Source organism: Python bivittatus, unplaced genomic scaffold (assembly GCF_059951505.1).
Source record: "Python bivittatus isolate LINGU-HERP-01145 unplaced genomic scaffold, Pbiv_v1 ctg000520_np1212, whole genome shotgun sequence".
NCBI classification, from domain to species: Eukaryota; Metazoa; Chordata; class Lepidosauria; order Squamata; family Pythonidae; genus Python; species Python bivittatus.
In genome coordinates, this window is record NW_028277080.1 from 3,011,792 (window position 1) to 3,028,228 (window position 16,437).

General features: G+C 40.4%; 1 protein-coding gene across 1 annotated transcript in view; it reads right to left on the reverse strand.

Annotated features, from left to right (window-relative positions):
• The window catches only part of CFAP91 (cilia and flagella associated protein 91), a 60,452-nt gene that overhangs the window by 15,015 nt on the left and 29,000 nt on the right, over positions 1-16,437 (reverse strand). Inside the window, exons 7-12 of the mRNA XM_088147514.1 lie at positions 15,733-15,910; positions 13,385-13,542; positions 12,137-12,319; positions 11,531-11,673; positions 10,944-11,060; positions 8,088-8,159 (exon numbers count right to left, since the gene is read on the reverse strand). Coding sequence (XP_088003640.1) covers positions 8,088-8,159; positions 10,944-11,060; positions 11,531-11,673; positions 12,137-12,319; positions 13,385-13,542; positions 15,733-15,910 — 851 coding nt within the window. The remainder of the gene's footprint in view (positions 1-8,087; positions 8,160-10,943; positions 11,061-11,530; positions 11,674-12,136; positions 12,320-13,384; positions 13,543-15,732; positions 15,911-16,437) is intronic.

Below are 16,437 nucleotides of genomic sequence, written 5' to 3' on the forward strand. Positions count from 1 at the left end.
ATTGTTGCCAAATGTAAGACAAAAGGCCAATTAATTCTTTGTTTTTCAACCGGGGAGGGTTTTGCCTCCGTTTGAAGAAATTTTAGAGGAAGATTCGGTTAATTCCCTCAATTCCTTCAGATGCGCTGTCTGTTGTTGAGAGAATTTTCCGCCCATACTTACGAATATCCAGCCGTGTTTCAGACGGGACGAGTGCACAGCTCCCCTCGAGCGAATAAGTAAGGACGGTCCGAGACGCACCTCGTGAACTCACGCGATCACGTCGGGGTCACCACAATGCGGTTTTGCTGTCCGCATCAGGGTGGGCCACTCATGGGGTCTCGACAGGCGAGAGTGAAGACAAACACGCAGGTTTTCCTCGAGGTGAGTGAGCCCAGAGCGTGTTCTGAACTACTCTTTTATTGGGTATTACAAGTCAGGAAGCAGGTGGTGGGGGCAGGTTGTGGGGGCATATAGCCTTTTATAGTCATGCAACAGCTTTAAGCAACACTATTGGTTTATTCTATGTTTCCTGTATAGCCTGTCATGGTTATATGTTTCCCTACTTGCTTACGTAGCATCAGGTATTTCTCAAGCAGTGATCGCCTTATCGTGCTTTTAGGTGCTTTTATTATCTGGTACCTTCCCTCATCCTAGGTTTCTGGTTCGTGTGTCGGCCACTGGCCTGGCCACACTGCAGAAGCCTGAATCAAGTTTCTGATAAGCAAGCATTTTATTCCAACAGGAAAGAAAAGAAACCAACTACAACAAATGACTTTTTTTCTCATTTCTGCCTACTGGGCAGATCCTTCAACAAGGGATCCATATATGTAAAGAATTAAGTTCTGAAACAACACAGAAGTAAACACACTACCATGTGTGTCAAAATTTAAAAATTCCTGTTTCTGTTTCTCCTCCAAATTATCAATCTGTATTGAGAAGGGAAGTCATGTGCTCAATAAACAATCATACATATTTTTAAAGTTAGCTTTTCATATTTGATTAATTTAGGCATAATAATTTTTTATTTATTTATCTATCTATACCCCAGAAGTGGGGAAAGCATACAGGTAGTCCTCGCTTACAAACTGCCTCATTTAGTGACCATTCAAAGTTATGATGATAATAAAAAAGCTTTGCAACCAAACCTCACATTTACAACTGTTGCAGCACCCCATGGTCACGTGATTGCCATTTGTGTGCTTAGCAACTGGCTTGCGACAAGCAGAGTTAATAGAGAAGGTGGAAGTAAAATCGTAAGTCACAGTCATGTAATGTTTCGCTCAGTGACCATGGCACTTTGCCTAATGACCAAAGGGGAAGTGAGGTTGTAAGCCCATCGCAGTCACATGATTTTCTGCTTAGTGATGGAGTTGCTGGTCCCAATTGTGCACTACCTGTACATCAAAGTACTTTGAACCGCAAAAGGTAAACAAAAAGATTCTTATGTGGAGACAAGAGGTAGTTAGGTACGTTTGCTTGCTTGTTTGCTCATATATATATATATATACACACACACACACACACACACACACACACACATACATACACACACACATACATACAGTATATATAAAAATTCCCCTCTCACCCCTATGGGTGGTATGTGTCTTCCTCAATCTCGGGTCCTCTACCAGAGGCCTGGGAGTTTGAGGGTTCTGCGCAGCACCTTAGCTGTTCCTGGCACTGCACTCTTCTGGACAGAGAGCTCCGATGTTGTTCCTGAGATCTGTTGGAGCCACTCTCCCAGCTTAGGAGTCACGGCCCCAAGTGCTCCTACCACCACTGGGACTACTTTGGCCTTTACTTTCCACATCCTCTCTAGTTCTTTCTCCAGCTTCTCATACTCCTTCTTCCAGATGTTGCTGTCACTTGACACTGCTACATCTATCACCACCACATCTTCTGATCCTTGTCTACTACCATGATGTTTGGTTGATTGGCCAGTGCCTGCCAGTCCGTCTGGATCTGGAAGTCCCACAGGATCTTAGCCCTGTTATTCTCCATGACCTTCTGTGGAATCTCCCATCTGGACTTGGGAGGGGTCTAGCCCATACGCTGTGCAGATGTTCCTGTACACAATGCCAGCTACTTGGTTGTGCTGTTCAGTGTATGCTGTTCCTGCTTGCATCTTACACCCTGCCACTATGTGTTGCACTGTTTCTGAGGCCTCTTTGTACAATCTGCACCTTGGGTCCTGTCTAGTGTGGTAGACCCCTGCTTCTATGGATCTGGTGCTTAGTGCCTGTTCTTGTGCTGCTATGATCAGTGCCTCAGTGCTGTCTTTTAGTCCGGCCCTTTCCAGCCACTGATAGGATTTCCCAATGTCAGCCACCTCAGCTATCTGTCGATGGTACATCCCATGCAGGGGCTTGTCTTGCCATGGTACTTCCTCCACTTGAATTTCCTCCCATGTCTGCTGCTGCCTGAGGCATTCTCTCAGCAGCTCATCTTTGGGTGCCATCTTACTGATGTACTCCTGGATACTCCGGGTTTCGTCCAGGACAGTGGCTTTGACACTCATCAGACCCCACCCACCCTCTTTGCGGCTGGTGTACAATCTCTAGATGTTGGATTTGGGGTGGAAACCTCCGTACATTGTGAGGAGCTTCCGGGTCTTCACATCGGCAGCCTCCATGTCTTCCTTTGGCCAGCTCACTATACCAGCAGGGTATCTGATGACTGGCAGGGCATACATGTTGATGGCATGGATCTTGTTCTTCCCATTGAGCTGGCTCTTCAGGACCTGTCTTACCCTTTGGTGGTACTTGGATGTTGCTGTCTTCCTTGCCTCCGCCTCATGGTTCCCGTGTGACTGTGGGACACCAAGGTATTTATAGCTGGTCTCTATGTCTGCTATGTGGCCCACTGGTAGTTCCACTCCGTTAACTACCTTCCCTCTCTTTACTATCATCCTGCCACACTTCTCCAGTCCGAATGACATCCCAATGTCCTCGCTGTAGATCCGTGTCAGGTGGATCAGTGAGTCGATGTCTCGTTCACTCTTAGCATACAGCTTGATCTCATCCATGTAGAGGAGGTCGCTGATGGTGATTCCACTCTTGAACTTGTACCCATATCCAGACCTTGTGATTATCTGGCTGAGGGGGTTTAAGCCTATGCAGAACAGCAGTGGGGACAGTGCATCACCTTGGTATATGCCACACTTGATGGCCACTTGTGCGAGCTGTCTTGAGTTCACTTCCAGTGTTGTCTTCCACAGTCCCATTGAGTTCTTGAGGAAGGTCCTTAGTGTTCTGTTGACTTTGTATAGCGCCAGGCATTCACAGATCCATGTGTGCGGCATTGAGTCATAGGCTTTCCTGTAGTCAATCCAGGCTGTGCTCAGATTGGTCTGCCTAGACCTTGAATCTTGGGCGACTGCTCTATCTATGAATAACTGGTGTTTTGAGCCTCTGGTGTTGTTCCCAATGCCCTTCTGAGCTGTGCTCATGTACTGCCCCATATGGTCTTGTAGCTTGGCAGCTAGGATGCCTGATAGAACTTTCCATGTTGTGGGGAGGCAGGTTATTGGCCGGTAGTTGGATGGTGCTGTTCCTTTGTGAGGGTCTTTCATGATCAGCACTGTCCTTCCTTGTGTTAGCCAATCTGGGTGGGAGCCTGCTGCTAGCAGTTGGTTCATCTGTGCTGCTAGGCGTTCATGCACTACTGTTAGTTTCTTTAGCCAGTAGGTGTGGATCATGTCCGGGCTAGGTGCTGTCCAGCTTTTCATGTTCTTGACCCGCTGTTGGATGTCTGCTACTGTGATGGTGACTGGTTCCTGTTCTGGGAGATTGCTGTGGTCTGCTTTCAGGTCCTGCAGCCACTTTGCACTGGTGTTATGAGTCTTCTCTTTCTCCCATATGTTCTTCCAGTACTGTTCAGTTTCCGCTGCTGGTGGCTCAGCTGATACTCTGTGGTTGCACTGCAGTTGGGAGTACACTTTGGATGGTTCTTTGGAGAACAGGGCATTTATCTTCTTGGCCTCTGCTTCTCTAGTGTATCTCCTTAGCCTGGTAGCCAGTGCTGTGAGCCTTTGTTTAGCAGTCTCTAGGGCTTCAGATGGAGTCAGGCCCATGTATTTCTTCAGTAGCCGAGTTTTATCCTTAATCTCCACATGCTTCTGTAGTTCCACCAGCTGACTGACCTCTCTCCGAGTTGCCTTGATCTTAGCCTCCAATCTCATTTTCCAGGGTGGGTATGTACTGCTGTTCTTCTTGATCATGTAGCCAAGCATTTCCAGGATTACAGTGGCTGTAGCATATACCAATTCATTGGTTTCAGTTATGGTGGTAGTAGGGATTGTGTGGAGGGCTCTGTTGGCATCTTCTAGCATACTATCTGATGGTGCTTCTCCACTGAGCCTTGGTAATCGGACTCGAGGGTTGACTGTAGCTAGTTTATCCATGATCTTATGCCTCATATCAGCTGCTGTGCTCTGTAATGGAGGGGGCGGCAGTGACATTCCAGCTTCAGTTGTTGGCTGCACATCCAGTTGTTCTTCCAGGTCTGCTTGAGTCCGGGTTGTAATGTGGAGTTGGTCTATCTCAAGTTGTGAGAGCAGCTTCCTCCTCACTATGTTGAAGCGCTGGGTAACTAGTTGCTTCTCAGTTAGTGTGGATGTAGACCTTCTGTCTATCCATAGTTCCCTCATACGTTTCATATATCCCCTCTCACTAGGTCTGCTGTTGTAGCAGCATTCCATCAATTCCAAGTTCTCTTGTCTCGTCCATGTATGGTTTGTTCCAGTAGCCCACTTAACATCAGATTGTCCTGGCTCCCCAACATCTGACACGGACCTTGTTAATCCGGGTGACGTCCGAGCCGGCATGACTCTCTTAGTTCGTGTCACTCTCATATTTTTGAGGTAGGCAGGTGAAGCGTTAGGGGGTCTTTGCCCAAGGACCCCTACTGGTAAGGTAGGTACCAGCCGGGATTTGAACCCCAGTCTCCGCATCAAAGGTGGTGTTCTAACCACTATGCTATCCAGCCGCTATCCAGTCGCTTATGTGGAGACAAGAGATAGTTAGGTATGTTTGCTTGCTTGCTTGCTTATTTATTTACACACACACACACACACACACACACACACATTGTCAGAACCTGCATCACCCAACTGTTGTTGTTTTCCATTATATTGCATTCGTTGGGAGTTGGGGTGATTTGTTTCTGCCACTTGTAACTAAGGGGGGGGGTTGCTGTTAATGGTTGTAATGGGAGCTGGGAAGCAGCTTAACCATATATGGGCAATTTAGACTGGCTTGATTGCCGGCAAGGCAGCTGGGGCCCAAAGAGCCAGGAAGGGGCTCCGGTAGGAGGGGGAGGAAGGAAAGAGGTCACCACAAGGTGGAGAAGAATCGAGACGCCAGGCAATAAGGGGAGGAGGGATAAATAGAGGGACGTTTACCCAAGGCTTTAGTTTTAGCAATGTTCTGTTTACAAGCTACATGTACCACGTAATAAAGAAGTATTTTTCTGAACCAAGCCTGGTTGCGTGAGAGTGCTTCAGAACTGGGAGTTGGACATTGTGGACTTGACACACATATATACATATATATATACACACACACATACACACACACACTACCTTTTCTCACAAGATCAAGGCTGGTATGGTATTCTTTTCAGTTTATTCCCATAACAATCCTGTAGGAATAAGTTGTACTTTTGGGTTGTACTTTTGGGTTGCTATGGGAATAAACGGAGCTGAGAGAACTTTAACAGGCCCAAAGTCTTCTGCATTCTGAAATAGCTTTAGGACATCCTAAATTGTACGCTCCTATGGCCTGCAGACTGTCCTGCATGTGACGGGAATGCATCTTATTAAACCTCTTATACTGCTCTGTTTACACACATTATCATGAACTACCAAAAATAACACCACTGAGTGAATAGGGGAATACTGACGATGTCTGGATTCCTTGAAGAAAAAATTCTGTCTTCACCAAAGTTGGTACCCTAATAATCATGTTGTCTAAAACTTTGAGAAATGTTTTATTGAAACCAAGACATATTATATCCATGGCATTCTTGTGTTCTGTTTAATCTCACACGACTAATTTAGAATGAACAAAGCCTGCTGTTGACTACTAGTTATTAAGTTATAGTTCTGTGAACATTGTAAAAATAATTTAATAATCTGTTACAACTATTGATGTCAGATTGACAATCTGTAGCTTTCACTTTTCTTGAAGATGGGAATAATATTTGATTTTCAAAGTCCTGGACTAACATCTACAAACTCCTTCACCCTACTGGATTGTAATTCATTTAAGCTCTGAGAACTTGAACTGCTTCAGAATGGCTAGATATTCTCTAAGCAGCTTCCTTAAATGATGTTTTCCTTATCCCCAGTTGAATACAAACCTACTCCTTCCTTGAACATTCCATTTAGTCAAAGAAGCCCTTGTTATTTAATTATTCCTTGCAAACCTTCTTGCTAGCAAAAAACTTTTGCTAATATTAGCCTTCTGCATTCAGGCTACCTTTCTGTGATTGTACTGTATTTCCCTTTTTACACCTTCTTTTACCTCGGTGTAACCTTACCAGACAGCTCCAATGCAACTGTATTAGCTTTCTCATTACCTATCTCATTACCTTACTTTTTCTTTTCATAGAAATAGTTTCCAATTGTTGCTTTTATATTTTTGTTTTTGCCTCCAAAACTACTTTATTTCCTTCAGAATTTCTAGCCACAAAATGTATTCAAGCTTATTGGGGATAAATCAGAGCATGTTACTGACCAACAAACCATGATCAGAAATCAAAATTTGAAATTATTGCACATTAACTAAGGTTTGTCATGATAACTGAACTGAAAAAACATTTGTACCTGCTTCTTTGTTCCTTAGACTGCTATACAAGAGTTTGGAACACAAAAGAGAAAGGAATCAAAACAGACTAACAATGTTAAATCATTATTTCCTTCTGTACTTTTATAAGTTTGGTCCCAATTTAGAATTTGAATACTGGTTAATATCAGATACGGTTCCAACAGAAGAGAATATACATACATACACGTAGCTTAGGATTGAACCGTGGAGTCCTTGGTTGGTTGCTTGTAGGTGTTTCACTACCCAACTAGGTAACAACATCAGTGCTAGTGAGTGTGGGGCTTGCTCCCTGTTTATATACAGTAGCTTGCCCTGTCAGTGTTGGTGGGGGTGTGGTTTTCTCCTTAGTAGTTCCTTGATTAGGGTACTGTTTTCTGCTCGTCTGGTGTTAATCCCTGCTTAGCTGACTATTGGTTGCTGGAGAGGTTCCGGTCTTTTTGTTTCCTTCTTAGCTTTTTTATTGTCCCTTTTGAATGGTGTGTAAATGTGGTTTATCTCTATGTGTCTACTGATGGCTGATTTGTCTGAATGCCAAGCTTCCAGGAATTCCCTAGCATTTTTTGGGTTCAGCTTAGTCTAGGATGCTCAGAGTTTCCCAGTTGAAACTATGGTTGAGTCTGTCCATGTGTTGTGAGATTAAGGACTTTTCATCATGTCTTCTGACTGCTAGTTGGTATTCATGGATGCACTCTGCTAGTCTTCTCCTGTCTGTCCTACATAGCGGCTGTTACAGTCCTTACATAGTATGTTGTAGATGACTTCTGCTTTTTCTTCTTGGGTTACTGGGTCTTTTGGTTTACTTAAGATTTTGATGTATGGTAATGTTATCCTTTCCATGGCTTGTGTTGGTTGTGCTGTATTGGGTTGAGTGCTATAGTGGGTTGTGCTGTAGTGGGCCAAGCACTTTTTGATAAAGTTGTGTGGGCATCCATTTTGTTGGAAGATATTGTATAGGCAGTCTGTTTCCTTTGTCTGGTGTTCTGGGTTGCTGCAGTATGTTTGTACTTGTTTGAATAATGTTCTTACACAGCTCCTCTTGTGGGAGGTTGGGATATATATAAGATATGGTTTTGTGAGATATCTTAGTTGACCTAAGCATCCCACTACAGACTACTGTGCCTTCAAAATAATTTGAAAGGACATGATTCATATGGGTTAGGGTACAGAAGTGGATTTTTTCTTGTTATGATGGTTTAGTATAAACAGTTGGGAGACAGAAGCAAATATTGACAGGATCTGTCTTCAGGTTATTGGATGCAAAAAACCAAAGCTTACCATGTTTTGGATAGCTCTGCCTCGTATTAATTTCTGCAGTGTTATTGTAGCCAATTCTCTCTCTTCATCTATCTGTAAAAGACAACAAAAATTTTGTCCTAACTGCTTTCTCATAAGGAATAAGCATCATTAGACTATTTCCAAGTGCTTGGAAAAGATGGCAATAAGCTAAGACAACTATTTTCAAACATCGTGCCCTGTCTGATTCTGGATAAATCAGTTGGTACACTTCATTAAGAGATCTGTTTACTGTTTCTGGCCACAGTATGGATACCCATTTTAATACACTAATTCTTACTGCTGTAAGATATAGAGAGAAGGAATTAGTGTGCCCAAATGAAGGTGGGAAATACAAACAATAAAGGCACAAAGAAAAGTAATAAAAATAAGCTAAAGAGGCAGAGCAGGAGGAGATGTCAGCCAGACAACTTCCAGATGCTCTAATAAGTCAAAACAAGGAACTGCTATCACACTGTTTACTGATTTGCTGCCCCCTTCCTTAATTGCAACCCTAATTGGCTCAATGTTTGTACTGCCTCAATGCTCCAGTTAAATCATAAGGCCAAACATGCTGGTTGCAGCGAACAGCTCACTCCTATACTGAAAACTGGCTCCCTTGTGTGCTAGTAGAAAAGAGCTAGTAGGCAGGTAGGGTGGCTTGTAAAGGGTACAATAGAGAAGCAAGGTGTCCTCAGAAAAAAATACCTGGCTGTAATAGGGAGTAAAATGATCTGTAAGGAAGCTGAAGGCTGACCTTTCTAATCAGAGATATAAGTCTAAGGTTGTGCAAACATACCCTCACCTCTTCGTTTCTTCACCCTTAATTGTTGGTAAAACGCAGACAGCAGCTATCTTGTGATAAGCTAGTGGCTCTTTTGTGGAGTCTTTCTGGTAAACAAAGGATGGAGCCTGGAATCCTTTTGGCAAATAAAGTCTTTAACCAGCCTTCATTAATCACTGTTTTTGCAACTTTAGTTTCATAGGATCTCTTTCTAAATACAGCCTTTCCTTATCCATTCAACAATCTCTCTGGTGCTTGGTCTATATAGATGCAATTCCTATACATTTTCTTATTTTTCTCATGTTGAATGTGAATGAGCAGACTAAATCTTGACATTGGACTAATCTGTAATTCCACTCTTCAAAGCTTATCACATCTTGCAGATGATGCCAAACCTGATTGCTTCAGTACAGCCTATTAAGAGATCCAGTTGCTCAGTACTCATTGTGCTAAAGAATTTCTTTACTCTTCCTCTTTACTCTTCCTCCTCAGTCTATGAGGGAGAAAGAAAAGCATATCTTTCCATTTCTTTTTTTTCCTGTTTGGAAAGTATTATTGATTTCCTGAAGTAAGGGCTTGGTTTTGCTTTCTTTTATTTAGAAAATTGCCAAAGGAAAGAATAAAAAAGCCCTTAATGTTCCAGTAAGTCAGAGGAGAACAGAGCAACTTTTCCCCGGTCCCTGTTTCTTTCTCCAAAAGAAGCTAAGCCAGCTCCCATCACACATAAGTGAGCAAACAAGGGTAAGTAATTCATTTCATTTTTTTCCCTGATTGATCCAAAAATAAATACCTTTTCTCTGTTATGTCCTTGTTCTTACATTTCTCCCATGAACCCATCATCTGCAAATGCCACTTCCTCTCCTTTTTCTTAAACTTGCTGTATCTACTTCTTTCTCTATATTTCCAGTCTAGGGCACTGATCATTGCAGTCCAAGATTTTTGTGTTAACCTTTAGGCCATTAACTACTTAAGACCCCTCTTAATTGTAAGTATTGAATATCAACTGATTATTTGATTGCTTTGTAAGTCATTTGTCTCAAATATTTTTTTAATAAATTCTATTTTATTTATTTATATGTCACATTTATATAGCTGCCCATCTCACACAAACTGACTCTGGGCAGCGATTCATTGCTTATTAATTATAGTTTCATTTATGGACTTCAGGAATTCTGTTGAATAAACCAGAGGGTATGGTCCCAACTGAATTAATCCTGTTACTGTGCAAAAATGCTGATAAGCGAGTAGCAGGCTTTTCTATCACCAATAAATATACTATGTTATATTGCGATAGTGAAGAACTAACAGAGCAGTGGGAAGCACTAGAGGACAGAGAAGAAGGTTACCTCAGATACAATTATGAAGAGTTCTTGTTAAACAAAAGACTCCATAAGGAGTAAGATAACCTCCTGTTTGGGCTTTAATTTGGATTTGGTAGCTAGAACTACCCCAAACTTTTAGCCAATTAGTGACTGCTAACAATAAAAAAGGTGAATTTAAAATTATCTTTGGGAAGTAGATGTTAGAATTAAAATTAAGGGAGAATCAGAGTAATAAGAAATATAAGAATAAGTGATCTGAGTGGGGGAAATTCAGAGATTGGAAAGAAAAAGAGGCAGCAATAAAAAAACATAAATATAACAAGCTAGACTAGATTTCATTCAGAAGTCCACTGTTTTGGGGATTATACTATTTTTGACTCTTGGTGGGCTGGGACTCCGCTTTGGACCAAGGGGACCATGGACCAAGCTGGCTTTTTTGGTTCGAGCATCCTCTCTATGGCATGAGAAATGCCTACTCTCCAGCTATCTTCCTCCTAATTACTGTTGCCATCTTTTCAGGTTGTGACCTTTTTTTGCCTTTAATCTTTCATGTATTTCTGGCCCCCTATTGCTTCACCTTTGCTATTTGTCTTTAATCCTTCCTTGTCAGCCTGATTTTATGTCTGATGTGAAACTTGCTGATGATCTCATCTACTGTTCTTCTAATCTGCATCCATCTGCTGTAATAGCTTCCAACTATAAACGTTTTTAGAATTAGGCCAAGCTCTTACAAACAATCAAAACTACACCTACTAGTGAAGCCATTTCCAATTCTGGAGTGGGAGGGTGACCCAAAGTCTTTGATAACCTCTGAAGGAAACGTAGTGGCTTGCGTGGCTCTTTAATATGATGTTTCCTGTCTTGCAGTATCTGGAAAAGTAGTATAGCATCAAAAAGCAGCCAATGGCTAATGGGCCGCTACATTAAAAAAAGGTTAATAAGCTCAAAACACCATCACATCTCAATTTCCATTTTCTTATTTACTATGCACTTTGTTCATACATTTTATTGCAGTTATAGAAAACATTTAACATTTCTGATCCTTGAAATTTCCTATATTGTTACAATCTAATAAAAAGGAATTTGGAGAGGGGAGAGAGAAACTGGGGAAAATAAGATAAATTCTTTCCTTTTTTTAAGCACAGTATGAAACAGAAATGGAGTGAAAGCAGGAGACAATGTAACTCTGAAAACTAGCAATAAATGACAATTTGGCATATTTTGAGTCTGTACCTTTTCTTCCCTAGTACAACTTAAGTCACATTCCCAAAACCAAAGGCCATAGATATCACAGATGCCACGCACCAAAAGTTGAAATGGCCTCACATGAAGTAGAATACCTGGTAAACCTGTGCCAGTTCCATCTCTAGTCTAGCAGACCGTTTAGTGAATCCATCTTTTGTGGTTAAGCTTTTGGGTTTTGGAGCTTCAGTTCGGGGCTGTGTAACAGAATCAGGAAAAAATGCTTCCAGTTCAAGTAATCCTAAGAAACATAGAAGGTGAATATTGGGAGTAGAAGGAAGGTTTTAATGTTGATATAAGAGAACGAATCTCTTTTGTCCAAGATGGCCCTTCATAAATGGAGTTTCCTCATCCATAAGAACATCTCTATTGGTTTCAATGGAGAGAAAACATCCTTTTCAAAAGGAACCCAACTAATATTTTGGAAGATATTATTTGTGTATGTGTTTGGTTTTTATTCTATTTTTACTGTATTTTATATTGTTTGATTGTATTTTAATATTTATTGCTGTTTTACTGTGAACTGCCCAGAGTCACTTTTTGTGAGATGGGCGGTATCTAAATTTGAAATATAAATAAATAAAGCAAGCAAGCAAGCAAGCAAGCATAGAATGCATATGAATCTGATTTCCCACATTGGCAGCTTGGTGTAGGACACAGTGAAATTAATGAATGTGTCTGAAGATTTCCTTAGGATGACTCACCTTTGTAGGTGTTGAGAAAAGAATTCCTCACTGCATAACGATCTGCATGATTATCTGGAAAGTAACCAATTCTTGATAAAGGAGCATAAGGCTGTGATTCATATTCAGTGTAGTCCTTAATTACATTTCTTCTCTCCAGTTTTCCCTCCACATTTTTTCCCTTGGCTATTAGTCTTCTGATTGCTGTAAAGGAATTGCAGATAAAATTACACCCATTTTAAATATGTCAGTTGACCTGTTCATAACCTCAAAGACTGGGATTTGGCTATTATTATTTCCATTTGTTAAGAATGGCATACTGAAAGATTTTGTTGCATTTTTGTTAGTAGCCAGAGTTTCCCAGAGCATGAATGTGGAGAATATAAACAGGCAATTATAAATGCAGTCAACTGTAATGGCTACTGTTCATGAATTACCATAAAGATACAGTCCTAGCCATGTTGTGTTGCATTAGTTCTCTGAAGCTTCAATCAAGTCATGCTGGCCAAGGGGAAGCCTGACAGCTCTAACCAATTATTGTCCTTTCAGACTTTTAGGTGTTATCGATATAATCTATGCCAGACATCTATACTGGAAGTTATTAGACTAATTTAGTGCTGAGAATAAGTTGGCAGAAGAAGCAGCTGGCTTTGAAGACAGACATTCTATCATGTACTTAGCGTTATACCATTTAGTTGAAGAATAGTTTCAGAACAACAACAAAAAAATGTCTCTACATGAAGCATTTGTAGACTTTAAGATTCTTTGACTTTTTGCCAATGAAAAATGATCTAGGCATCCACAGTCATATTTCTATAGGTTCAAAATTATGATCAGGAACTAGGAATTATTTTGTGGATACTAATCGGGGATTATTTTGTGGATACTGGGCATCTATGCATCTTTTCAGATAGAAATTAAGGGACTCAGCTAATTGCTGAAGATGTTGTGTTCAACATTCAATACTGCAATATCGTCTTGGACCCTTTGTATAGAAGAAACCTCATTTTGTTTTGGAAGATTTATTGGTTTTGTAGGTGCTCATGCTCTTTTCAGCTATACAGTAATGGTATGAAAACTAACAAAAGGACAAGGGAATATGCTTGCAAATAAGGTTGTTATTACCAGAGATGGAAGCATGCCCGTTCTCTGTCAATTATACAGTGATGTGATTTTTTTTTCTCTTTCTGTATTTGAACAAGCTTTCTATTGCTAGGAGTCTCAGCTGTCTTCAGAGTATATTTACTATATAGTATTTTTCCTTTATACCTTTTATGTGTTCATGTTGAATCCTTTTCACTTTCTTTTCTTTTTCTTGCATGAGTTTAAACCAGTGTGAATCTAAGCAACTGACATTTAATTCATTGCGCTTCTCTTCCCGTTTCATCAGCAAGGCTTTTAGAAGCTTTAATCTCACTTCTTGCAGTCTTCAAAAAAGCAAATATACGTCCATTTGTTATAAATATAAATATTTTTATATCCCTTTTCTGTAAAAAAGAATACCCTGAGTTCTTTATGTAGAAAATATAAAGTTAATTCTCAAGAGGAATTAACTTTATTTGAAAGTGTACTAACACTTGGTATTAGAAATAGTGTGTAACAAAATAATGAATTAAAGATAGTTTCTTCTTTCATAATTAAGAAGTTGTAGCATACATACATGCCCACTAGACTAAACTTGATTCTGATTTTGGAGAGAACTGTGCTAAACTACTTTGATTCTAATTTTGGAGAGAACTGCCAACATGATACAGAGAAACAAGGCTCTCTCCAACAGCTCTAAACAAATATCAAGGCAGGCAGATTTGCTTGGTTTCTTTACTTCAGTAGAAATGCCTTTTGTACAGATTATCATGAAAAGCCAGCAAGGTCATCGCTTTGACACACCCCAGTGGCTCTACTCTGGTGCTTAGAAATGAGGCACTGCTTTAAATTGCACAGCCATATCAAAGACTCCAAGTGAAATGCCCTCCGAGGGTTCACACAAGCCTAATGTGAATAAAGCTGCCACTTGCTTATACCAACTGTAGTCTTGTTATAACTACAGGTGTACGCTCCATATTTCATTCCATATCATATGAATGTCTGAATCAAACCCTTCTTATAATCACCTGCACAACATGTGACCTACCAATCCAAATACAATCCATTGGCTATGAAGAGCCTGTCACTGGCTATGAGCTTGGAGAAGGATTATCTCTTGATATCTCTGTTTATACAGGACAAGCTATTTCTAAAGTATTTTCATGGCAAAAAATACTTTGAAAACTTGCTCTGCTGAATGAAAGGTATACATTTCACTTAAATCATATTTTAGATGTCTACAACAAATGGCCAGAGTACTGTAGTGCACCAACCATGCATTGCCAAAAGCTTTAAAAAACCTGGTTTTCTGAGACTGCAGAACCCAAGGGCAGATCATTAAACACCTGATAGAATAATGCATATTTAGCAGACTGCATATAGCTTGATGTGAATCTCTCTTATGCTAAGGGTCTAATCCTATGAATTTTTATATAGCATAACATACAATCTCAACAGTGAATACTGTACATGAAAAAGTATAGTATTTTCATAATCATCATTGGGTTTGGTTTTGATTGACTCATACTAGCTAACAGATTAATTTTCAGGCCTACAAATATAAAGACTGCTAAGCTGATTTCTGTTTCTGACAGCCACGAGAAATAACCAGAGCCAGTTTGGTGGAGTGGTTAAGGCACCAGGCTAGAAACCAGGAGACTATGAGTTCTATCCTGTCCTAGGTACAAAGCCAGCTGGGTGACCTTGGGCCAGTCACTCTCTCTCAGCCCTAGGAAGCAGGCAAGGGCAAATCACTTCTGAAAAATCTTGCCAAGAAAACTGCAGGGACTAGTCCAGGCAGTCACCAGGAGACAAAAAATGACTCAAAAGCACATGCGTGTGCATGTGCGCGCGCGCGCACACACACACACACACACAGAGCCAACAGAAATAGTAACTTTACATACATTGAAAACTGTGTGGATTTTAGTTGCTGAAATTTGTATTTAAAAATGGGAGCTTAAGAAAAGCAAAGGCTTGTATACAAACACCCTTAGAGAATGCTCTTGTAAGTTTATTTATTTGGCTCATTTATATAGCCACCCATCTCACACAAAGTGACTCTGGACTCTGTAGGTTAACACCATATTCTACCATGATGCATTAGATAACATTTAAACTGCATTACCTATTGCTTACTGCATTTAAGAATGCAACTGTATTATGGACCTTAACCAGCCAAAATTTCCTTTCTTCCTTTTAAGTGTTTAGCTTGAAGAATTTTAAGAAACTCACAAGCTTACTCATATTATAAAGTGCTCATTGATATAATCAAGTACTGTCCCACAGATGTTTCATTCTGATTATTCATTAGTGCTTGAGTTTAGCAGAATATAGCCAAGGGGCCATCAAAAATCCAAGAAACCAGATATACAGTACACTGACCAAGTACATGAGTTGAACTTTGTGAAGTGTTGGGATAAAGAATTATTCAGATAGCACAGTTTTCCCTCTGGACACTGCTTTGTCCCATTACCAGGCCTGCAGATTCCAAAGGACCATAGTAAGAACACAGGAAGATAAAAACTGCCTACTCTTCTATTTCTTCCTCCCGGAAGGCCCACTCTTTTCTCTCCATTTCCTCCATCATTTTCCTCCGTTTTGCTATGTGCGCAGCATCATTCAATGGTGGAAGGGTGGCCTCCCAGGCACGTTTCTCTCTGGCTCGTTCAATTACCTCCACTTCTGCCTGTGTTGCTGGAAGGCCATGACCTTGAAAGAACAGGAAACAATAAACAGGTAGAAGACCCATAACTCAATATTTTGAGGCATACAAATAAAAATATTATTTTAAGTTCTAATGTAATACAAAATTCTATCAAAGCTGAAGTTACCCCTTGAAAAATAAATAAATAGAAGGGGCCATTTTAGGCCATCGTATCTAATCCCTTCCTCAATGCAGGAATCCAAAATAAAGCATCCACCCATTTACTATCACATTTGATAATTAATTTGATAAGTCATTCCCTTGTCAAATACTTCTTACTGTTGGTACATTTTTTATAATATTAAACTGGAATCTGCCTTCCTATAACACAAGAGCATTATTTTATGCTTTATTCGTTTTTGAAAAGTGCTATCATCTCTCTCTTCCAGTGCTCTTTCTTAAAAATAAACAAATCCAGTTCCTTATACTCTCTTGGTAAGTTCCTATTCTGCTGATCACTTGTTAGACTTTTTCCTGTTTTCTAAATTTAAATATCTCAACCTGCTTCTATATGCATCTTTTCAGGTATTTG